Source organism: Cnephaeus nilssonii (genome assembly GCF_951640355.1).
Source record: "Cnephaeus nilssonii genome assembly, chromosome: 4".
Classification (NCBI taxonomy): domain Eukaryota; kingdom Metazoa; phylum Chordata; class Mammalia; order Chiroptera; family Vespertilionidae; genus Cnephaeus; species Cnephaeus nilssonii.
The window spans coordinates 17,494,762-17,519,384 of NC_137075.1; the positions used below are offsets into that span (position 1 = coordinate 17,494,762).

The 24,623-nt window shown below is 43.9% G+C and overlaps 1 protein-coding gene and 1 pseudogene across 2 annotated transcripts in view; both read right to left on the reverse strand.

Moving 5' to 3' along the window:
- Positions 1 to 24,623, reverse strand: part of CCDC3 (coiled-coil domain containing 3) — a 109,938-nt gene that overhangs the window by 83,918 nt on the left and 1,397 nt on the right. The window contains exon 2 of the mRNA XM_079769952.1: positions 22,715 to 22,889. Within this exon, the coding sequence (XP_079626078.1) occupies positions 22,715 to 22,889 (175 nt within the window). The remainder of the gene's footprint in view (positions 1 to 22,714; positions 22,890 to 24,623) is intronic.
- On the reverse strand, positions 12,115 to 12,973 carry LOC307098456 (small ribosomal subunit protein uS2-like; annotated as a pseudogene). Its single transcript has one exon. The product of its transcript is annotated as a small ribosomal subunit protein uS2-like (transcript).

The window sequence follows — 24,623 nt, forward strand, 5'->3', positions numbered from 1 at the left end:
AGATCATATCACTCCATTCAATGGCTTCCCAAAGCACAAAGATCTAAACTTCTTATCCTTGCTTAGAAAGTTCTAAATGGTGTGGCTCCTGCTCACCTCTCCAAATTCATCTTGTTCCATTCTTCCTCCACCAACAATGCTCACACATACTTTTCCATCCCTCAAGTGTGCCAGGCATCTCTGTCTTGGCCAGTAGCAATGGCTTTCTCTTCTACCTGGAATGCTTTTCTGCCTGACCTTTGTTTAGCTGGCCATGTGTCATTCAAATTTCAGTGTGTTCTCACCTTTACCAAAGTAGTTACCAGTTCCTATCATATTACTTTCTTTTAATTCTTTGCCAAACACCTATCACTATCTGACATTTGTTTCATTGACTGATGTATTGACTGTCTCTCCCTCATCCCACTGCAATGTAAGTTCTAGGAGGAAAGGGAGAGGTTTACTTTTGTTCTCTTTTGTATTCCCAGTGCCTAACACATAGTAGGTATTCAATAAATATGCGTAGAGGAAGGCAGGAAGGAAGAAAAAGACCACCACCCTACCTACTTCACAGCTCTGGCTCTATCTGGCCAAATGAATGGCCTAGTAATGACAACCTGACAGTAGAGTAATAACCTTCACCTAAGAAGTAAATGAATTTCATGATCATAAAAACCTTAAAAGCACTGTGAAAGCAGTATAGTTATAGGTCATCTTACAAGGTCTAGATCAAGCCCCCTCTCTTCTCTGAGATCTTCCTGGAATAGTCAAGGCCTCTCTACTCCCTCCCTGCTCTGACTTCCTAAAGCTTTATTGCCCCCACTACTCATGTGATATGTAGTAATCCCCTTATTTTCATTGTTACGAGTGCCTACTATGTGAGGGAACCCTGCTAGGTCTTGAGAATATAACGATGAATAAGGAGTTTATATATAATTACCACCCTGGTTCCAGGCCATAGATATTTAAACAATATTTGCATAATTCATTACTTGACTGTGATTTGTGATAAGTGCCACAAAGAAAAGTAAGTGTGTGCTAACAGCATAATTGGAGGACAAAACCAGACCAGCTGGATAAAGGAAGGAAAGCAGGTAGGAAGTGGGTCAGGGAAGTAACAGTTACTCTGTAAGCAGAAAGTCTCTCCAGTGTAGGAGGCAGAAGACCAATGAGCCAAAAATAGAATGGACTTAAAGTCAGGAGACCATGTCTCACTTCCAGTCCTGTCACTGTCTACCCATATTCCATTTCACTTATCAGGCCTCAGTTGACTTAACTGTGATTATTAATAACAGAAATAATTAAAGTGTTTGTAGAACCCTCAGAAAAATAAAATATTACCACTTAATTTTCCAGAGATAAAATCATTTAATTTCAACAAACAAAACATTTTCTGAGCATGTTTTACGTGCTTAACACAAAGATCCATAAAGTGAATGGATTTGCCCAAGATTAATATTAGTTAGTAGGGACAGTCCAGATTAGAATCCAGATTCTCCTGAATCCCAGCACTGGATTCTTTCCAAAGGTATCCACAGCCCTCTACAATCTGGTCCAACTCTAACTAGGCAATTTCCCACTATTCTCAATGCTAGAAATCCAATGGCTGAAATCATTCCAATCAATGTTTACTCCATGTCTTCTGAAATTCTGGGCCCCATTATGAGGTCACACCCTCCCCCCCTTTCATAGCTCAGATTGTGAAATGGTCCCTAACTTTGAGTGTTTGTCTCAAGTACCACCTCCTCTTGTACCATTCTCCTATCACCAAGTTCGTCTACAGAAGTGGTTCTTGAAGTCTGCAATTTCTGGGGGATCTTGAGATCCTTTCAGGGGGTTCATGAGATCAAAACTATTTTCGGAATAATACTAAGATGTCTTTTTTACTGTGTTGACATTTGCACTATTGGTGCAAAAGCAAAGGTGAGTAAAACTGCTGGCACATAGAGCAAGTCAAGGCAGTGACAACAAATTATACTAACAGTCATTATATTCTTCAGTGCCTTGTGTGGGGAAAAAAAGAAAAAGACAGTTTAATTTAAGAATGCCCTTGATGAAAAAGTAAAAATCATTCATTAAATACTGACCCTTGAGTAAACATGTTTTTAACACTCTGTGCAAAGAAATCAGAAGCACACATAAAGCACCCCAGCTGCTTTTCAAAGTATAACGGTTGTCAAGGAAAAGCACTGTTGGCTGAGTTCTGAGCTGAACTAGTGGCTTTCTCCATGAAACACTATTTTTACTGAAAAGAACAAACAACAGACAAACTAGAGTTATTCAGATTTGAGTATTTATAGACATTTTCTTGAAAATGGACAAAGTAAGCTTGTCACTTCAAAGAAAATAACTACCAGTACTTGTTACCAATGATAAAATTCAAGTTTTTAAGTAAAAATTAGAATTTTAGAAAATTTGACACTGTGTGCTTGACATTTTCCCAATGCTAAAAGACTTTCTTGATGACATCGATGAAATATTAATGAATAGGACTATTAACATTTTTTAAATACCATTTTAGAGCAGTTTTAGGTTCATAGCAAAATTGAGCAGAAGGTACAGATTAATCCTATCTAATAAAAGGGCAATATGCAAATTAACCGCCACTCCGTCACAAAGATGGCGGCGCCCATAGGCACAAGATGGTGGCACCCAGTCCTCTCAGCCCCGCCGGAGTCCCCCAGTCCCAGGGGGGCAGCTGCTGCGACTGGGCAGCGTGAGCAGCCTGGCGGAATGCTTGCTTCATCGCTGCGGCGACGAGGCAAGCATTCCACCCTGGCCACGGAGGGCCTCTGGGCAGCGGGCACAGAGCAGCCGGAGGGGTGGGGGGAACACTTGCATCATCACCCCAGCAACGAGGCAAGCATTCCGCGCCTGGGTGTGGATGGGCCTCTGGCCAGGCCAGGCGCAGAGGGCCTCTGGCTGGGGAGGGTAGTTGGAGGCCATGAGGCTGGCTGGGGAGGGCAGTTGTGGGCCATGAGGCTGGCAGGTGACGGCTACTGGGGCCATGTGGCTGGCAGGGGAGGGCAATTGGGGGTGATCAGGCCAGCGGGGGGGGGGCATTTGGGGGTGAGCAGGCCGGCAAGCAGAGTGGTTAGGGGTGATAGGGCAGGCAGGCAGGTGAGCAGTTAGGAGCCAGTGGTCCTGGATTGCTAGAGGGATGTCCAACTGCCGGTTTAGGCCCAATCCCACAGAGACATCCCCCTGTAGTCACACATTCCCCAAGGGGTCCCAGATTGGAGAGGGTGCAGGCCGGACTGAGGGACACCACCCCCCCCCCCCCCCCGCCCCCCGTGCACGAATTTCGTGCACTGGGTCACTAGTATCATATAAATTAAAAGCCTTAACATATGCAAAATCTGTATAATTGAATTTTCTAAATGGTAAATTCATCATGTTACAAAATCATGCATGGGGGAAAAAATCCAATGTGCAAGAAAGACTAATGGATTTTCATATAGGAATACAAAAAGATCGTTAATAAAATTTCAAATTCTGCAGTGAAACTAACTTCTAAGAAAATACCACTTTTTGGAGTTTTGATGTGTCAAAGAAGAATACAGGTGCTAAAATATCTGTTAAACTGAAGTTACGTTCCTCCATCCCTACGAGTTCTATGTTCTTGAACAAATAGCCTGGTGAACTAGACTGTCTCAGCAAACTTCCAGGGACATTTTAAATCAAATACTTCTAGGGCAGCATGGAAGATCTCGATGAACCAAGTTCTGACTGTTTCATCCAAACCTCACTTTAAAAACTACAGATCACCTTTCCCATTCCTATTTGCTTTTGATAATCAGAAATGATTACTGTTCTTTCCTTCCCTGCAGTATATTCTACCCAAGTTTGACCAAATGTTCTTAATGGGCCTAGTCAAAAAGAAACATCAACTTCCAGTGCCAGTCAAGATGAAATAAGCTGGAAGCCTATGACTTGTACTGATTATAGTTAAAATTTTCTGCACATATGTAATACCAAAAGCAACTACCTGTGGACTCTGAAAACTAAATAACTAAAGGCAATAGGACCTGAACAAATGAGGATGAATCATGGAATTACACAGCAAAATCTCCAGGAAAAATCCCCTATCAATCCAGAAGACCCAGCAAGAGGGCCCCAATGTACTGGAGAGTATGGAGGAAGTCCCTGGTTTTCTCTCACCCAGCCTTGCCCTAAGGCCAACCCCAGGTGGCACAGGCCAGAAGAAATAGATAACCTGAATTATTTGCAGATGCCATGATCCTTTATGTATAAAACCCTAAGTGCTCCCCCCCCCCAAAAAAAAAAACAAAAAAAAAAAAAAACATTAGAACTAATAAACAAATCCAGTTAGTGATAGGATACAAAATCAATATGCAAAAATCAATTGCATTTCTTTATACCCACAATGACCTATCTGAAAAGAAAACAATCCCATTTGTGATAGCATCAAATCAATAAAATACTTAGGAATAAACTTAACCAAGAAGATAAAAAGATCTGTATACTAAAAACTTTAAACCATTGATTAGAGCCTGGCCAGTGTGACTCGGTGGTTGAGTGGTGATCTATGTACCAGGAGGTAACGGTTCGATTCCAGGTCAGGGAACATGCCTGGGTTGTGGGCTTGATCCCCAGTGGGGGGCATGCAGGAGGCAGCTGATCAATGATTCTCTCTCATCATTGATGTTTCTGTCTCTCTCCCTCTCCCTTTCTCTCTGAAATCAATAAAAATATATTTTTTTAAAAAAAAACATTGATGAGAGAAATTTTAGAAGACAAAAATAAATGAAAACAGATATACAAAGGAGGACCAAGATGGAGGCATAGGGTGGAAGCCTGATTGTTGCCTACCACAACAATTTTGAGACTACGACGGGAGAGCAGAGCAGACACCATCCAGAACCACCAGAGGGCTGACTGAGCAGATGCTTTACAACTAGAATAAAAGAGAGGGGTACGCGGGATGATGCTGATGCCGGTGAGCCAAAGATCACACTTTAAGAACTACGGCTCAGGCGACACAATGGCGGCCTGAAACGTGCTCGGCGCAGTTCCCCCGGCGGTCTCCGGCTGAGGGGCCGGCTCCACTCACTGCCGAGCACGGACAGACGAGCCCCTGGGAGACATGGGGTGGGAGACTCCGCGCTTGCTGACCTCCGAGTCCTTCAAGAATCTCAACGCCCCGGAAGCGGCCAGGTGCGCACACTCAGCGACCGGCCACCGCTGCAGACCCAAGGGACGACGCAGCCACCCCGGTCCAGCCCGCCGCCGCACACCGGACACACCGGAGCTTCGCCAAGCCCGCCGCCCAACAAGTTCTGCGGCGGCTGCCCTGGAGCTCTGAGAAAATGGCCGAAGGAATTGCTGAGAGGGAATTGACCAACAGGAATTGGGATCAAGAAGATGAAACCCCGCTGGGCCCCAGATCCGGGTGAAGCCGCGCGCCCCTGGGTCCGGGTGAGGCTGGGAACTGGGTCAGGGTGAGGCTGGGTCCCGGGTCCGGGCGAGGCCACATGCCCCTGGGTCCGGGTGAGGCCACGCACCCCTGGGTCCGGGGGAAGCTAGATCCCGGGTCCGGGCGAGGCCGTGTGACCCTGGATCCGGGTGAGGCTGGGTCCCGGGCCCGGGAGAGGCCACGCACCCCTGGGTTCGGGTGAGGCCATGCGCCCCTGGGTCCGGGTGAAGCTGGATCCTGGGTCTGGGCGAGGCCATGTGCCCCTGGATCCGGGTGAGGCCACGCGACCCTGGGTCTGGGAGAGGCCACGCACCCCTGGGTCGGGGTGAGGCCACGCACCCCTGGGTCCGGGTGAGGCCGCGCACCCCTGGGTCCGGGTGAGGCCGCGCGCCCCTGGGTCCGGGTGAGGCCGCGCACCCCTGGGTCCGGGTGAAGCTGGATCCCGGGTCCGGGTGAGGCCATGTGCCCTTGGATCCGGGTGAGGCTGGGTCCCGGGTCCGGGTGAAGCCGCGTGCACCTGGGTCCAGGTGAGGCCACGCACCCCCTGGGTCCAGGTGAGGCCACGCACCCCCTGGGTCCAGGTGAGGCCACGTGCCCCTGGGTCTGGATGAAGCCGTGCCCCTGGGTCCGGCCGAGACCAAACCAGAGGGAATCGGACCTGCCTTACCACCATTTGTCCACCATCCAGAGCTGAGGGGTCAGTGCCGACATGCACACATAAGGAACTGGTGGACATTGATATTGGGTCTCAAAAGAACTGTTGGTCCAGAAAGAAACTCACTACAGACTGATTCATTTGCCTGTCAGCATAACTATTATTGTTCGTCTCACATTCAGTTCATATAAGTATATCTCTAGTGACACATGATCTCGCTCATCTAGGGGAAATGATGAACAACATAGACTGATGAACAAGAACAGAACCAGAAACAAGGAGGCATCGATCGGACTATCGGGCCTCAGAGGGAGGATAGGGGAGGGTGGGGGGAGGGGGGAGAGATCAACCAAAGGACTTGTGTGCATGCATATGAGACTAACCAATGGTTAAGTTCAACAGGGGGTTGGGGCATCCGTGGGGAGGGGTGTGGGATGGGAATGGGGGGATGAGGACAAATATGTGACACCTTAATCAATAAAGAAATTAAAAAATATATAAATAAATAAATAAATAAATGAAAACATATCCCAGGTTTATGGATTGGAAAAATTAATATTGTTAATATAGGAACATTTTAGCAATATTAATTTTGGATTCTAGATTATTAGAATCCAAAGCAATCTAGAGAGTCAATACAATCCCTATCAAAATCCCAATGGCATTTTTCACAGGAATTAAAAAAAAAAATTCTAAGTTTCATATGGAATGCAAAACAAACAAACAAACAAAAAAAAAACCCTGAATAGCTAAAGCAATATTGAGAAAGAAGAACAGAGTTGGAGGCATCATGTTTCCTGATTTCAAACTATATTACAAAGCTACAGTAATCAAAACACTATGGTATTGGCATAAAAACAGACACACAGGTCAATGGTACAGAATTGAGTATCTAGAATTAAATGCATGCATAGGTGGCCAGTTTATTTACAACAAAGAAGGCAAGAATATACAATGGGGAAGAAACAGTCTCTTCAACAAATGGTGGGGAAACTGAACGACCACATGCAAAAGAATGAAGCGGGACCACTGTTTACATCATTCACAACAAATCAACTCAAAATGGATTATGTACTTGAATGTAAGACCTGAAACCATAAAACTCCTAGAAAAAATCTAGGCAGTGAGCTCCCTGATGGTCTTGGCAATGATTTTCTTGGATTTGACACCAAATGCAAGGGTAATAAGAGCAAAAATAAACAAAGTGCCTACATCAAAATGACTCTATGCAGCAAAAGAAACCATCAACAAAATGAAAAGGCAACCTACAGAATGGGAAAAATATTTGCAAATCATATATCTGGTAATGGGTTAATAATCAAAATATATAAGGAATTCATACAACTCAACAGCAAAAAAAACAAATAACCCAATTTAAAAATGGGCAGAAGATCTGAAGACATACATATAGCCAACTAATCATCAGGGAAATGCAAGCCAAAACCACAATAAGATATTACCTCACACCTGTTAGGATGGCTATTTTCCAAAAAAAAATAAAAGATTACATATGTTGGCAAGGATGTGAAGAAGAGGAAACGCTTGTGCACTGTTGGTGAAAATGTAAATTGGTACATCCACTATGGAAAACAGTATGAAGTTACCTCAAAAAAATTAAAAAAGGAACTACCATAATAGCCATCAATCCATCTTCTGGGTATATACCCCCCACAAAAGAAATCATTAGGTGAAGGTGAAGGGACATTTTCCCTCCCATGTTCATTGCAGCATTATTCACAATAGCCAAGATACAGAAACAACCTGTTTCTGTTGACAGGTGAATGGATAAAGAAATTATGAAATACTAGAGACCTGGTGCACAAAATTCGTGCACGTGGGGGTCCCCTCAGCCCAGACTACACCCTCTTCAATCCAGGACCTCTCGGGGGATGTCCGACTGCCTCCCCTGCTGGCCTGGTCGCCCCCAACTGCCCCCCCCCCGCTGGCCTGGTCGCCCCTTAGTGCCCCCCCCCACCAACCTGGTCGCCCCTCACTGCCCCCCTCTGCCGGTCTGGTCACCCCCAACTGCCCCCCCCCCCCGTGGGCCTGGTAGCCCAATACAGCCTACTGCTCAGTCGTTTGGTCACCCCTAACTAACCCCCTGCCGGCCTGGTCACCCCACGCAGCCTGCTGCTCAATCATTTGGTCGCCCCTCACTAACCCCCCTGCCAGCCTGGTCACCCCACGCAGCCTGTTGGGTCATCCGTTCGGTTGTTTCGGATGCGATAGTCGCTTAGCCTTTTATACATATAGATTATTCAGCCTTTAAAAAGAACAAGATTCTGCCTTTTGGACAACATGGGTGGACCTTGAGAGCATTATGCTAAGTGAAATAAGTCAGACAATAAAAAGACAAATACCATATAATCCCACCTATATCTGAAATCCTTTTTTTAGTGAGATACTACCACACACCCATTAGAATGTCCACTTTTTTTACCTAACACCGAATACTGATGATGATGCAGAAGTGGAGCTCTCCCGCATTGCTAATGTGAATGCAAAATGATAGAGCAACTCTCAAAAATAGTGTTTCAGTTTCTTATAAAGTTGAACATACACTTACCTACGATTCAGCAAACCTATCCTAGGTATTTACCCAAAAGAAACTGAAATTCACGTTCACCAAAAAAAACTGCACATGTATGTTTATAGAAGCTCCAGTAGCCTAATACTATAAACAACCTAAATATATCTCAGCTGGTAAGTAAAGAAATAAAACTGTGGTCCATCCCTATAATAGACTACTTCTCAGCAATAACAAGAAGTGACCTATTGACGCACACAACATGGACAAATCTCAAGTGCACCCTGATAAGTAAAAAAAAGCCAAAGTAAAAAATGCAACATACTAACAAACTGCATGATTCCATTCATATGACATTCTGGAAAATGCAAAACTAGTGGTGGAGAACAAATCAGTGGTTCTCAGAAGTTGAGTTGGGTGAGGGTCTGACTATAAAGGGGTGAAACATGGAAGGTTTTCTGTGATGATGGAACTTTTCTATATCGTGGTTGTAGTTGTGAATATACAGCCATGTGCATTTGTCAAAATTCATAACTGTACATGAAAAAGAATAAATTTTATGGCATGTGGATTTTAAATATTAAGTAACCTACTAAAATCTCTCTCAAATTTGTTTACTTTGCTCTTCCCCCTCCCCCCCACTGCCTCTGTCGTAGTCCAGCATCCATCTGGTAGCTTTATAACAACCACTACCTGTTCTCACCACATCACTTGGGAAAGAGAGGGAGCAGGGGAAGGAGGAGGGAGGGACGGAGAAGACCCCTGCTTAGGCTTCAGAGCTCCCTGAATGAGAGACATTATTCATTTTAACAAATGTGTGAGGCACCATAAAAATGCACCAAATATACAACAGTAAACAAAACAGATATCCCTGCCATTGGGTAGTTTAGTCTACTTGAGTAGACAGTGTCTGAAGAATGAGAAAACAGGGACCAAGGTGGTTTAACTAGGATGGCTGCCATCTTTAAATGTAACAAACCCCTCCCTCACTGGTTCTGCACCCTTCACCTGTAGCCTTGTATGTATTAATCCACCCAAAGCCAAACTTCATGGAAGAGCTGTCCACTCTCACCATCTCCATATCCATCTCCATATCCTCTTGTCTACCCACACTCCTCATACCCTCACAATCTAGATTCTCCTCCCTTCCTCCATGGAAACTGTCCTCACTTAGGCCACCAAAGTTGAGGGGTTTTTAGTCCTCATCTTACTTGACTTCAACAGCTTTTGGCTCTGTTGATCACTTATCCTTCTGGAAACATGCTGTGCCCAGGACTCTCCTACTCCCCTCCTACCTCTGACTGCTCCTTCTCAACCAGCGATAGCATTCCACAAGGCTCAGTCCAACAATAGGGCTCTACTCCTCTCTATGTCTTCTCCCTTGGAAATCTCATTTGATCCAGTTTCAACTGACATCAAATTATTGTTCATTTCCAAAGGTACTAGTATATCTTCCACTCAGCACCATTCTCAAAACTCCAAACTTATAGACCCAACCACCTCAACTCAATACATCCAACACTAGATTCATGAATTCCCCTACCAAACCTATTCCCATTTCTCAGTGTTGGTCCTGGCATACAGTTTACATGCCAGAACACTGGAATTATCTTTGACCACCACCCCACCTCCTTTACCCCACAAATCCAAACCATCATTAACACCTAATGATTTTATTTCCTAATTCCTCAAATTTGCCTACTTTATTCCATCCCCACTGTCTCCCCCATAGTCCAGCATCTATCTGGTAGCTTTATAACAACCTACCTGTTCTCACCACATCACTTGCATCCCTTCCAATCCAGTTGGTGTTTTCAAAATGTAAATTTGATTCTATCACTCTTTGCTATCGAAACATAAAAGGTTTCTCATTACTGTTAGGACAAAACCCAAATCCTCACCAAGACCTATTAGTCCCTTCATGGTCTGGTCCTACCTAATGATCTCTCCTCGTTCATCTCATTCACTCCCTTTGCTCCAGCCACAGAGTCTTGCTTTTATTTCCTCAAAGGCACCGTGTACCCTGCTACCAGAGGGCCTTTGCACATACTGTCCTACTCTGAATTGTTCTCATCTCCCCCAATGCCTCTTCATCCAGCATATCTTAGCTCCAGTATCAATGCAACAGAGAAGGATTTATATAATCCCTACGTTTAGGTCAAACTCCCTGATTCTTTCTTTTAGAACATTTTTTATTTGAAATTATAAAGTCATTAATATGGTCATTTGATTATGTCAATCACCAACACTAGGACTATAAGCTTTATGGATCAGGGAATTTATATTTTGCTCAACAATGAAACTCTAGTGTCTAACCCTGCCAGTGTGGCTCAGTGGTTGAGCAACAACCTATGAACCAGGAGGTCATAGTTCAATTCATGGTGAGAGCACATGCCCGGGTTATGAGCTTGATCGCCAGTGCGGGGGCTGGGGGGGGGGGGGGGGAGGGCGCGTGCAGGAGGCAGCCTCAATGATTCTCTCTCATCATTGATGTTTTTATCTCTCTCTCCCTCTGCCTTCCTCTCTGAAATCAATAAAAATATAATTTTTAAAAAATAATCTCTAGTATATAACACAGTAGCTCCTTCACAGTAGATACCCAATAAGTATTTGCTAAAGATTGAACTCAACAATCTCACAAAATGATGTATAATGCCATATATGTCCACACTCCTTGTTTTTTTAAGAAAATCTGTATTGATGAGAGTATTACATATGTCCCCTTTGTCCCCCATTGACTCCTTCTACCCTGCCCCAGGCCTTCACCACCCTACTGTCTTTGTACATGGGTTATGCATATATGCATACAAGTTCTTTGGTTGGTATCTTCTGACCCATCTACCCTCCCCTGCCTTCCCTCTGAGATTCCACAGTCTGTTCTATGCTGCTGTGTCTCTGAATCTATTTTGTTCTTCAGTTTATTTTATTCATAGATTCCACATATGAGTGAGATCATGTGATACTTGTCTTTCGCAGATTGGCTTATTTCAATTAACATAATCCTCTTCAAGTCCCTCCATGTTGTCTCAAAGGGTAAGAGATCCTTCTTGTTTACTGCTGCATAGTATTCCATGGTGTAAATGTACCTCAGCTCTTTTATCCACTCACCTATTGATGGGCACTTGGGCTGTTTCCAGATCTTAGCTATAATAAATTCTGCTGCTATGAACATAAGGGTGCATACATTCTTTCTGATTAGTGTTTCGGATTTCTCAGGATATATTCATAGAAGTGGGATCACTGGGTCAAATGGCAGTTCCATTTTTAATTTTTTTAGGAAACTCCATACTGTTTTCCACAGTGGCTGCACCAGTCTGCATTCCCACCAGCAGTGTACTAGGGTTCCGTTTTCTCTACATCCTCACCAGCACTTGTCGTTTGTTGATTTGTTGATGGTAGCCATTCTGAAAGGTGTGAGGTGCTTGCTCATTATCGTTTTATTTTTTATTTTTTTAGAAACTGTTTATTTTCCATCAACCTTATTTCCATTCTGTTACGAGTTTGTGGAAGAACAGCTTAGGACCACTCAGTGGTTGTTCCTACCCATTCGGTGACCTGAGCAGTGGAGCTGCAGACCAGTTTTCAGGGGCAGGCTGAGTGCTCGTCTTCAGTAGGAAACCGCTGAATGGGCACAGAGGGCACCTGCGCCTTCAGACCAGTCTGCGCCCTCAGGCTGAGCAGCAGTGAACTCAGGAGCAGGAGCAGTCCATTCACCCTGAAACTCCTCCTTTTCACAGCCTTTTCAGCAGCGCCCTGCTCTTCCTTTTCAATCTCTTCAGGATCTCTGTAGAGGTAAAGATCAGGCATGACCTCCCACGGGTGTTCACTGGAGTTCTCTGGGCCAGCATCCACCACATCAGACCCACTGAGTGAGCCCCCTTGTTGTTGCAAGGGATGGCAATGTCCACATAGCACAGAGGAGAGTCTGTGTTACACAGAGCAATGGTGGGCAGGTGAACATAAGGCGCCTCTGTGAGAGGCTGGTAGTCAGCCCTGGGATCAGTCACCACCAGAAGTCTCGGCTCCCAGAAGGCTGCCTGGATCTGGTCGGTGAAGGTTCCAGAAGTGAAGCAACTGGCAATACGAGTGGCTCCATTGGCAGCAGCAAACTTCAGCGCAGCTCGCTGGCAGGATTCCTGGACGACATAACACTGACATGAGCGGGGTTTTCAATGGCAGCAATGGCACGAGCTGCCAGCAGAAGCTTCTCCCAGGTTCTCTTCAGATTGATGATGTAGATGCCGTCACTTTTCCTTTTGTAGATGCGCTGTTCCATTTGGAAGTCAAGGTTGGTGCCACCTAAGTGGGTTCCTGCTGCAAGGAATTTGAGGACTTCCTCCTCCTTCATTTGCAGGACATCAAGGGCTCTGGACATTGTGAAAAGTTTCCCTTTAAGTAACCTGGGAACCGAGAACAACGCCATACGGAGCCCTCCCTGGGTGTGTGGAAAGCTCTTCATTGTCATTTTAATTTGCATCTCTCTGCTGACCTGTGACTTTGAGCATTTTTTCATATGTCTCTTGGCCAACTTATGTTCACTGTGGAGAAATGTCTATTTAGGTCCTTTGACCATTTTTTAATTGGATTGTTTGTCTTCCTTTTGTTAAGTTATATGAGTTCCTTATATATTTTGGATATTAACCCTTTATCAGATGTATCATTGCCAAATATGTTCTCCCATACAGTGGGCTTCCTGTTCATTTTGGTGATGGTTTCTTTTGCTGTGCAGAAACTTTTTATTTTGATGTAGTCCCATTTATTTTCTCCTTAGTTTCTTTTGCCGTAGGACAGTGGTCGGCAAACTCATTAGTCAACAGAGCCAAATATCAACAGTACAACTATTGAAATTTCTTTTGAGAGCCAAATTTTTTAAACTTAAACTTCTTCTAATGCCACTTCTTCAAAATAGACTCGCCCAGGCCATGGTATTTTGTGGAAGAGCCACACTCAAGGGGCCAAAGAGCCGCATGTGGCTCGCAAGCTGCAGTTGGCCGACCACGGCCCTAGGAGATGTATCTGTAAACATATTGCTACAAGAGATGTCTGAGATTTTGCTGCTTATGGATTCTTCTAGGATTTTTATAGTTTTGTGACATATTTAAGTCTTTTATCCATTTTGAGTTTATTTTTGTGTATGTGTAAGTTGGTGATCTAGTTTCATTTTTTTTGCATGTATCTGTCCAATTTTCCCAACATCATTTATTAAAGAGACTGTCTTGACTTCATTGTATATTCTTGCCTCCTTTGTCAAATATTAGTTGAGCGTAATGGCTTGGATCGAATTCTGGGGTCTCTGTTCTATTCCATTTTTCTATATGCCTGTTCTTGTGCCAGTAACCAGGCTGTTCTGATTACAGTGGCTTTGAAGTATAACTTGATATCTGGTATTGTGATCATGCCAACTTCATTCTTTTTTCTCAAGGTTGCTGTGGCTATTTGGTTCTATATAAATATTTGGAGTATTTGTTCTAGATCTGTGAAATATGCTGTTGGTATTTTAATAGGGATTGCATTGAATCTGTAGATTGCTTTAAGTAGTATGGGCATTTTCATGATGTTCATTCTACCAATCCATGAACATGATATATTCTTCCACTTGTTTATATCTTCCTCTCTTTTTTAAACATCCTCTAGTTTTCCAAGTACAAGTCTTTTACCTCCTTGGTTAAGTTTATTCCTAAGTATCTTAATTATTTTTGTTGCAATGATAAATAGTATTATTCGTTTAGTTTCTCTTACTGAGAATTATCCTATATAATAAAAGTGTAGTATGCAAATTGTCCGTGAGTTCAACCAGGGGGCGGGACTGGCTGGAGAAGGGAGGGAGGCCCTAGCCCATGGCAGTGGCGGCAGGCAGCCTGGGGAAGGGAGGGAGTACCCAGCAGGCAGCCAGCAGCTACTAGGGAACCTACCAGTACACAAATTTCGTGCACTGGGCCTCTAGTTGTATAAAAATGCCACTGATTTCTGGGTGTTAATTTTGTATCCTGTTACATTGCCAAATTCATTTACTAAATCTAGTAGTTTTTTTTGGTGGAGCCTTTAGGGTTTTCTATGTATAAATTCATGTTATCTACAAATAATAAGAGTTTTACTTCCTCCTCTCCAATTTGAATGCCATTTTTTAAATATTTATTGTTGAGAGTATTACAGATGTACCCCCTTCTTCCCACCATTGCCCTTCTCCACCCTGTTCCCACCACACCCCAGGCCTTCACCACCCTACTGTCTGTGTCCAAGATCTTTGGTCAATCTCTTGCTGCCCCACTCCCCCATTCTGAGATTCATCAGTCTGTTCTATGTTTCCATGCCTATGATTATATTTTATTCACCAGTTTATTTAGTTCGTTAGATATCTTGTTCATTTATTTTGATTTTTAGATTCAATTGTTGATAGATATGTATTTGTTGCTATTTTATTGTTCATATTTTTATCTCTTCTTCTTCTTCTTCCTTCTCCTCCTCCTCCTCTTCTTAAAGAATACCCTTCAACATTTCATGTAGTGTTGAAATGGTGGTGATGAACTCCTTTAGCTTTTTCTTGTTTGTGAAGCTCTTTATTTGACCCCTAATTCTAAATAAGAGCTTTGCTAGGTAGAGTAATCAGGGTTGTAGGTTCTTACTATTCATCACTTTGAATATTTCTTGCCACTCCCTTCTGGCCTGCAAAGTTTCTGTTGAGAAATCAGCTGACAGTCATATGGGCGCTCCCTTGTAGGTAACTAACTGCTTTTCTTTTGATGCTTTTAAGATTCGCTGTCTTTAACCCTTGGCATTTTAATTATGTGTCTTGGTGTGGGCCTCTTTGGGTTCCTGTTTGGGACACTATGCTCTTCTTGGACTTGGAAGTTGATTTCTTTCACCAGGTAAGGAGTTTTCTGTCATTATTTCTTCAAATAGGTTTACAATATCTTGCTCTCTCTCTCTTTTCCTTCTGGCACCTCCATAATACGAATGTTGGTACATTTGAGGTTGTTCCAGAGGCTCCTTACACTATCTTCATATTTTTGGATTCTTTTTTCTTTTTGCCCTTCTGATTGGGTCTTTCTTGTTTCCTCATATTCCAAATTGTTTATTTGATTCTTGGAATCCTCTACTTTACTATTAAATCCCTGTAAATTATTCTTTATTTCAGTTAGTGTATATTTTATTTCTGACTGGTCCTTTTTCATGTCTTTCACATTCTCACTAAGATCCTTGAGAGTCTCATGAAAATCTTTGAGTAACCTTAAAACCATGGTTTTGAACTCTGTATCCAGTAATTTATTTGCTTCCATTTCTTTCATTTATGACATGTTTCTTTGTCTCCGCATTTTGGTGCTGCCCTGTGTTTGTTTCTATGTATTAGGTAGAACTGCTATGTCTCCTGGAATTGGTAGAGTGGCCTTGCATAGTAGGTGTCCTTAGGGGCCAGTGGCTCAGCATCCCCAGTCACTTGAGCTAGGCACTCTAAGTGTGCACCTGTGTGGGTTGTGCACAGTCTTATGGTAGTTGAGCCTTGATTGCTGTTGGAGTCACTGGGAGGAGTTGACCTAGAGGCCAATTGGCTGCAATTGGAGCAGCTGCAACTACAGTGGGAGAGCTTCTGTGCAGGAAACATCCATATGGAGCAGGACTTGCTTTGGTGGGGCTTTGGTGCTCACTTAGTCTGCCTCTTGAGTGTTTTGCTTGTGGATGTGTAGAGATGTAATCTGCTATGGTCTGAAGCTGTCCACCAGGTACACTGGCTCTAGGGCCTCCAGGGAGGTGCAAAGTCAGCCACTCCCTGGGGCCACCCAGCCGAAGCTACAGAGAGATCTGCAGATGGCTGCTATTCGCTATTTGTATTGAGTTTGCAGGTGCCCAGGTGAGGCCTAGCTCTGAAGCAAGGAAGGCTTGTGCTAGTGTTGGATCTTGGGCCTTTTATTGACAGTTTGGGGCACACTGTTACCAGCTGCAGCTTGTTTGAGAGATTTTAGCAAAGTCTGAAGCCTGAGCCAGGATAGGCCATTCATATGGAAAAGCTGCTGCAAACAGCTTGGCTGGGACTGCAAACTGGATGTGGCAGGGTCTCAGGGAATCCCCAGGGTGGAGCAAACAATGTGCTCCAGGCTGATGGAGACTCAGATATTGACTGCCAGTCAGCCCTGGGACAGGGAGATCCCAGCACAGGAACAACAACCCCTGCCAGCACTCCCATCTGGGAGAAAGCCTTCCCCAAGTTCCCGCCCCAATGCCAAACAATCCAGTTCTTCCCCATATGTGTCTGGGTCCCCCAAAGCTGCCCAGTGCTGGGAGCCCAAGTAAAACCATATGCCAGCCCTTTAAATGGAACACCTGGGTCTCCAGCAGCCTCTGTGTCACTCAGCCACAATCCCTACTTGTTTTTATAGCCTGTAGTTGCAGGAACTTCTCTTCCCAGCTCTGGGGCCCTGGGCTGGATGTCTGGTGTTGGACTGGACTCCTTGCTCCTCAGGGGAGGTCTCTGCAGAGACAATCTCTCTCCTGATTGAAGAAACAGCACACATGGATGTCAGATCTGTTCGTTCCTCACCTCCACCCCTCTTACCAGTCTCCATGTGCTTTCTTCTTTACTTCTCTAATTGTATGACTTCCATTCGGCCAGCTTTCTGGCAGTTCTGAATGATAGTTGTTCTGTATTTTACTTGTAATTTTGATATGGTTGCGGGAGGCGGCAAGTATAGATGTTTACCTATGCCGCCATCTTGGTTCTCTCTTTGGATGCCTTTTATTTCTTCTTCTTGCCTGATTACTATGGCTAGGACTTCCAGTACTATGCTGAATAAAGGAGGTGAAAGCAGACATCCCTATCTTGTTCCTGTTCTTAGGGAAATGGTTTTTCCTAAGAGTATGTTTCCCATTGAGTATGATGTCCACTGTAGGTTTGTCATATATGGCCTTTATTATGTTGAGAGATGATTCCTCTATTCCCACTTTGGTGAGAGTTTTTATCAAAAATGGGTGTTAGATTTTGTCAAATGCTTTTTCTGCATTTATTGATATGATCATGTGATTTTTTTTTCCAATTTGTTTAGGTGATGTATCATGTTTATTGATTTGCATGTCCACACTCTTTGTTAACAACAATGTATTGGAAACAACCTAACTCCCTATCAGTAGGGAACTTGATTAAATATATTGTGACACATCCATATGATGGCATACTATGCAGCTATTTAAAGCAACTTTGTATGCATTCATATGGAAAGATCAAGACATCCTTGTGAATAAAGCAAGGTAAAGCGAAGTATAGTGCGCTACCGTTTGTGTCAAAGAAGGTGACAAATAAGCCCGGCCAGTGTCGCTCAGTGGTTGAGTGTCGGCCTATGAACCAGGAGGTCATAGTTTGATTCCTGTCAGGCCACATGCCCAAGTTGAGGGCTCGATCCCCATTGTGGGGCATGCAGAAGGCAGCCGATCAGTGATTCTCTCTCATCATTGATATTTTTCTCTCTTTCTCTCTCTCCCTCTCCCTTCCTCTCTGAAATCAAAAATATATTTTTTAAAAGGTGGCAAATAATATGAAAAGATGTTCAACATTAGTGCTATAAGACTGAATGTTTGTATTCCCCCAAATTCTTATGTTAAAACCTAATCCTCGGGCATGTGCTGGGGGGCAGGAGCGGGCGGGAGAGGTCAATGGGGGGGAAAGGAGACATATGCAATACTTTCAACAATAAAGAATTTAAATTTTTTTTAAAGTGGCAAATAATACATGTCTGCATTATTACTTGGATGAAAATACTTATTGAATGTTTATAAGAAACTAGTAACAGCAGCTACCTGTTTGGGGGGTAGGTGAGAACTGGATGGATGGGAGGCAGAAGTGGAGAAAAACTCTACTGATTACCATTCTATACTTATAGATTTGGGAATCCATAGGAGTACGTCATCTGTTTACAATTCAGTATACGAGGTGTGTTTTTTTAAGTTCTCCCTTCATGGAATCCAACAAATTATTTTAGATGAATGGAGGCATATATGACGGCCTGTCTGTCACCGTTCCCGTCCCCGGTACACATTCCATAACCACTGCTGCCACTGCTCTGCCACTCCCCTGGGAAGTAACAGGAAGCTTCTAATTTTTAAAATATGTCATTTAAAATATGTCATTTTGAGGTCTTACTTTAAAATGGACAATTTACAGTAATAAACCCTTCCATCACCCTTTCAAATATGTTTTAATTAGTTAAGTCCTTACAACAATCTTAGATAGTGTATACATTGCAGCATTTCATAGATGAGAAAAGAGACGTTGTGAGAAATGAAGGGCCCTTCCCAAGGTCATTCCTCTGGAAATGGCAGAGCCATCTAGACTTTCAGATTACAAGTTTATATTCCTTCTAATGCAGCTTGGACAGTAACTCCCCCACCCTTCCCAATTCCGAAAAAGAGAAAGCAGAGGTGGCCGAGGACTCTCACACATTTTATTTCAATCCCATGACATTCTGTGACAGACCTAGACAAGCAGGGGCCAGTCTGGGTCTTGGTCCTAGGGGACAGTACTTGCAGAGAAGGGGAAATATCCAACTTTCGTTTTGACAGTTATACTCACACAGCAGGATAGAAAAGAAGAAAGAAAGATGTCCGTGGCTGGTGTGGAGAGAATCCTGCCAGGAAATCTGGTGGATGCTCCCACTTGCCAAAGACATCCCCAAGGTCCCATTAGCACCATGACACTGAACCAGAGCAGCACTGAACACTCAGTAACACTGCTGCCGTCCTGGCGACTCCTGAAAGATTATGTTTCTAATTACTGAGGCTCGGGTGGGATGCTTGAAGGTGGGACCAGAGGGGGAGGATTTTGCTGCTGAGGATGAGGTGAATGTGGCCCTGGGTGTACATCACAAAAGCTTCCCTATGCATGCTTTCCTCCTCTACGGCTTAACCTCTGGACTGACTCCAGAGTCGCAGATTCGCTGACCCCCCACGATAGAGAAAGTGAGAACTATCAGTGAAGAGAATAAAAGATGCCTTCACAACCACAGTCCAGATCACTGTCAGAGCTGACTGGAAGCTGAGAGCAACAGCACAAACACTAGAAAGCCCAAGAACTCGCCGATCTTGTAATCTAAGATACGGCACGTAATACATGAAAGGCGTGTGGTGTGCAACACCCCGGCCATTTACAATGGACTCGGACCATGCAAAGCATTTGTGTGCTCTGGTTTTTCAAAAGCGTCCTCAGACCTCTTCCTTCTGGAATAAAAAATGTGACCTGAACAGCTCTTCTGGTCCCTCCCTAAATAAGGGCCACCAGGAGAAAAACACAGACTGCGCCTGACATAATATATTCATCCTGGGCGGGACAGTGTGATGCTCACCTTCACACAGAAAAGGCAGGAAAAGTTTAGCATTCTTTTGAAGAAAGGAACAAGTAATTATCCACAATTCTTCATCAACTCTGAGATCATCAATTCACAACTACTTTAAACACTCCAGAGTACATAAAAATTTCTCAAGAAGCATCGTAAAATGTAAATCATAATATTGACCCCAAAAAGAACACTTAATTTTAGTTTAAAATTAAATTCTAAACTAGCTAGCTAACTTATCTCTGATGTGCTACCTTTCATAGTGGGCAGGGATAAAGTGGGAGGGGTTCAAGAGGAGTTGAAAAGTACGCAGTACATCAGACCTGACTTCTGAACGCAGCTGTGCAGGAGCTAGAGCAACTATTTTCCTCCCCCAAAGCTTCTGACTCTTCCTCAGAGCCACCCAGCATGCCCTCCGTTTGTTATCTAAGTGGCCAAAAGGACTTCTCCCCAAGACCAACATCTGACCACCAGAAATAGGGCTGCCTTCACATTGAAGCAATTCTCAACAGTCCTATTGTTCTGCTTTTTCAGATGGTGGAAAATCTAATGCCAGGAAACGTTAATAGCTTCATTATGTGACCATAGGGCTAATGAGTTATATAGCCAAAGAGTTTGGAACTAAACTACTAAGATATTTTTGGAATAATAGCTGATCTCTTGATATAGATTTATCGTTATCAGGGATCTAGGAGTATAAGCAAAACTCCTACAAAAAGGAGAATCACACGGCCGACCTAAATTCAGAATGTGCTAAGACCTGACTCGGGCTGGGGATACTCAGGCTTACACTTGGCAGGTCCAGGCTGGTGTGGAGTGGATGCCAGTGCAGATTAAAAAGGGGAAGAAACAGGTGCTTAGGACCATGTTGGAAGCAAAATATAGGATGAGTGTTCAGAAAATTCTGACGAACCATGGAGGAGAGGTTAGAGGATTCTAGACTCTGTTAATAAAGTAGGTCTAAGGGAAGAGCCTCTTGGTAATATCCAGGAAGTAAAAGTAGACAGTTTTCCTTAGTTGGGTACCAGCCCGTCACGCTAACAGTTTCTGTGCAAGAGCAGGAAGAAGGCCTCCAGGTGCCAGGGAGCCCTGGGCAAAAGATAAGAAGTTTGGAAGAACAAGAAGCTACCCTACCATGTGCACAGGGAGATAACCCAAGAAGACACTCAGATCTTCTAGGCCCTAAAGTGTAAAATAATAGTGATACCATTATAATTAGCTAGTTATTAATATAGAAAAAGGAGCAAAAGGGAGGACAGACATAAGCATGGCCATTCGGGCAGCTTCACTAGGAAGCTACAATTTCACACTCCCCAGGGAACCACTGGCCCATCGCCCTGACCAGGTATTGGACCATGACCTTCTGGTTCATGGGTTGACACTCAACCACTGAACCATGCTTTCTGGGCAATGGGACATTTCTCGTTGTCACATGTTGTGAGTACAGCCCTAATGCTGAGAATAATAGGGGGAAAAAACCCTATAGTCCACCTCTAGCTTAGGTTATCTCCCTGTGCACATGATAATGTGACATTGGTGTCCACATTGACAAGGGTTTTCCCATTGGTCAGAGACAGAATCAGGGCCATCTGTCTCCTCTTGGTGCCACATTGGTACCCCCTCTTGGGTAGTGGGTGGTCTGAAGATGGAGAGGCGTTCTGAGCTTGGTGCTGTCTCTAATTTGTTTATGTTTTCATTTAACTACATTGTTAGCATTAAGTCAATGTGGATGATTTTGAAGAATATAATCTAGAAAATTCAATTATTTAGAGCCTGGAGCATTTTTCAAAGATTAAAATGCTGTGTAAAAACATGTAAGCCTTTATTATTAAAATTAAATGTTTGCTCCATGCAATTAAAAAAAAAGAAAAAAAAAAAAGAAGAAGAAGCTACCCTAGGACACTGCACCAAACAAGAGAAGAACACTTCGCCCAAACCCATCACGTGAAGATGGAAGGAGGAAGCCCCCGAACATGTTCATTAGCTCATACAACAGTCCTTTTCGCACGGGATCCCCACATCCCCACAGCAGGACTCTCTTCAGCAGCCTGGCCCTTCCCTTAAAAAGTCTCAGGCAGGCGACTGGCCTGGTCCCACAATCACCCCACCTGCACTGCGGCAGTGCCATTGCTTTGGGAAAGGAACAGTCCTCAGAATTTCCCCACAACTCTGGCATCTGCCCCAGGTGGGAAGATCCCTTTGATATGTTCATCCCCCAAATCATCCTGACCCTTACATTTCCCAACCATCTTGGCTATGCCTTAACAACTATCGTGAAAAATCATAGAAGTGTTAGCTATGATAATTATTCCATTTCGTTTCCTTGAGGACATTTCTTTCTTCCTAGAAAATTTCTTAAGAGTCCCATGCTATCAATAACAACACCAACACACAATAATAATGATGATAGTCATAATGGCTCACATGTGTAGAGTGCTTACCCCGTCAAGCACTACGCTAAGGGCTTTACGTATTTATACATTTTACACAGTGAAATCATATCGCATCAGCCCTGTGATGTAGATGCTACAATTGTCTCCATTTTACAGAAGAGGAAATTGAGGCACAGTGTGCCAACCTTCCTCCCGTATCCCTCCCTCACTTGGTGAGGAACCGCATGCCAATAATAAAGCCTCAGGAATCCGAAGTTTCTGAGCAGTGTTTTTTAACTGCTGGCAGGGAGGATAATACTCCGGTCTGGGCTTGGGGAAGAATATTCTTGACTCCTTTGGTCACAAAACTCGCACAAGATGTGGCTGTTCTATTATTTTGCTGCTGCACAGGGCACAGCCAGTTCTTACCCTGTTGTCTTCCTGGATCTCCCAGTCACTGGAGAAAGTTGCCAGCTGCTGCCCTTGGGAGCAGTTTGAAAACTGGAAAAGGCTGGAAAACATCCTTCTGTTCTCTTGCGTGTCTGGAAAGATGGCATCTTGGAAATTGACTCCATGAGGCAAGAGGTTATAATTTTCATCCATCCTAATGAGGAAAGAGGGAAGCAAGCAGATGTAGAAGAAACACTTTTTGGGGTGTACCAGCTTTAAACAAGAGTCAGAGAAGACTGACAGTCTTGCCAATTACACAACCATGTCTCACGTGGCTCTCATCAGAGGAGTTACTGTTAATAATTATTTCTCTGCCTCAGGTACGTGCATCTATTCTTACGGTTTTCAAAAAGATGACTTTGGGTGAAGCAGGGGGGAAAGTGTGTACCTGTGTGTACGTTTGCCTATTTTTATATTTCCCAAGAAGAGTTTCGTCTCATAGAGAGTGCTTCTTGTTTCTTGGTGAAAGGAAGGCCAGTTGGAATGGCCCGGGTTCAAATCCTACCCTTACTGTTTATCTTCTGCCTGACATGAAACAAACTTTTAAAATCCTCTGCTTTAGTATTCCAGCCTGGAAAAGCAGGATGATATTAGCACTGTACTCCTCAGGGGCAGTGTGAGGGCTACATTAGGACATGTGAGTAAAGCACTTGGCATGAAGTGAGTGCGGCATAAACGTTAGCTAACGTTTCTACAGGGCCTAGTGGAAACAGCCTGCTGGAAAGACAAAGTCACGGAAAGGAAAAGGGGTGATGGAAGTCACTCTCCAGCTTACCAGTGAGTCCCCACTGCCACTTTCCACTGAGAAATGATCAGAATCTGTCTCAGTGGGTCCCCGAATAACAGAGCAGGAATGATTCGTATGCAGCTGTTACACCCTTAGGACAACACAGCCCTGTGAAATGGAGATCCTATCAGACCACTGATTGCCTCTGTATTTCTGCCCTAACGCTTTGTAAATATGTCAGAGCAAAAGATGAAAGAGTTGGCTGCCCACCATAGAGCCAGTGGTCAAAACCGTGTTTCATGATAAAGTTGGGGGAAGAACAAACAAACGATATCTACTCAAGTACTCCGGCTTTTTCCTTTGGGGAAAAAAAAAAAATGTTTTGTTGTTGTGTAGTTTTATAGCTGGATTCCCAGTGTCTTTCCTAAATAAAAATATGAAAAATCTGAGTTAGGCTTTCCTGTATAAGAAAGGTACAGTCTCAGTCCTCACTGACTTTATTTAGAAACTATACTTCCCCAGCAATGAGAAAAAAAACCAATTGAGTCTAGCTAAATCACTCAAGCCAACACAAAGCACGCATGTATTCTAAACTTAGATGTTCTGGCTCCAATATGGAAAACATGTGTTGCCATGGGCTTAATGGACGCCCTCTGTGGAACTTACTGTTTTCCGTCTCAGAGAAATCTCAAAAGCTCAAAGTGAATTCGCAGACCCAGGTCTCAGTCATTCAAACATCTTTATTGCTACTTCACACACTGGGCAGATCAGAACCAGTACCAACCACAACTTTGGATAATTCACTCTCTGACTATAGATGTTAGATTCCATTTTGATGTTTCTCTCGGCTGCTCTGTATCACTCTCCTGTTTCAATCGGAAACAACCAATGCACTTAGGGTTCCACCTGCTGCTCTCCGGTTTCAGACTTCAGTGGAGCCCCTTGACTGAATTCTTATGCACATGCACTCCATCTGGACCACAGGGCAGCTTTCATGGAACATTACAAGATTCCAGAAGTCTCCAATCAGAGAGGGCCACCTGCCTGATTCACCTCCATCCTCTTAAAAGCACTGTGACTCAGGGTCTTACACCCAGAAGCCCACCCCCTCCCCCTAAATCTTGGCTATTTTGAATAGCTTGGCCTTGAGGTCTGCCAGCA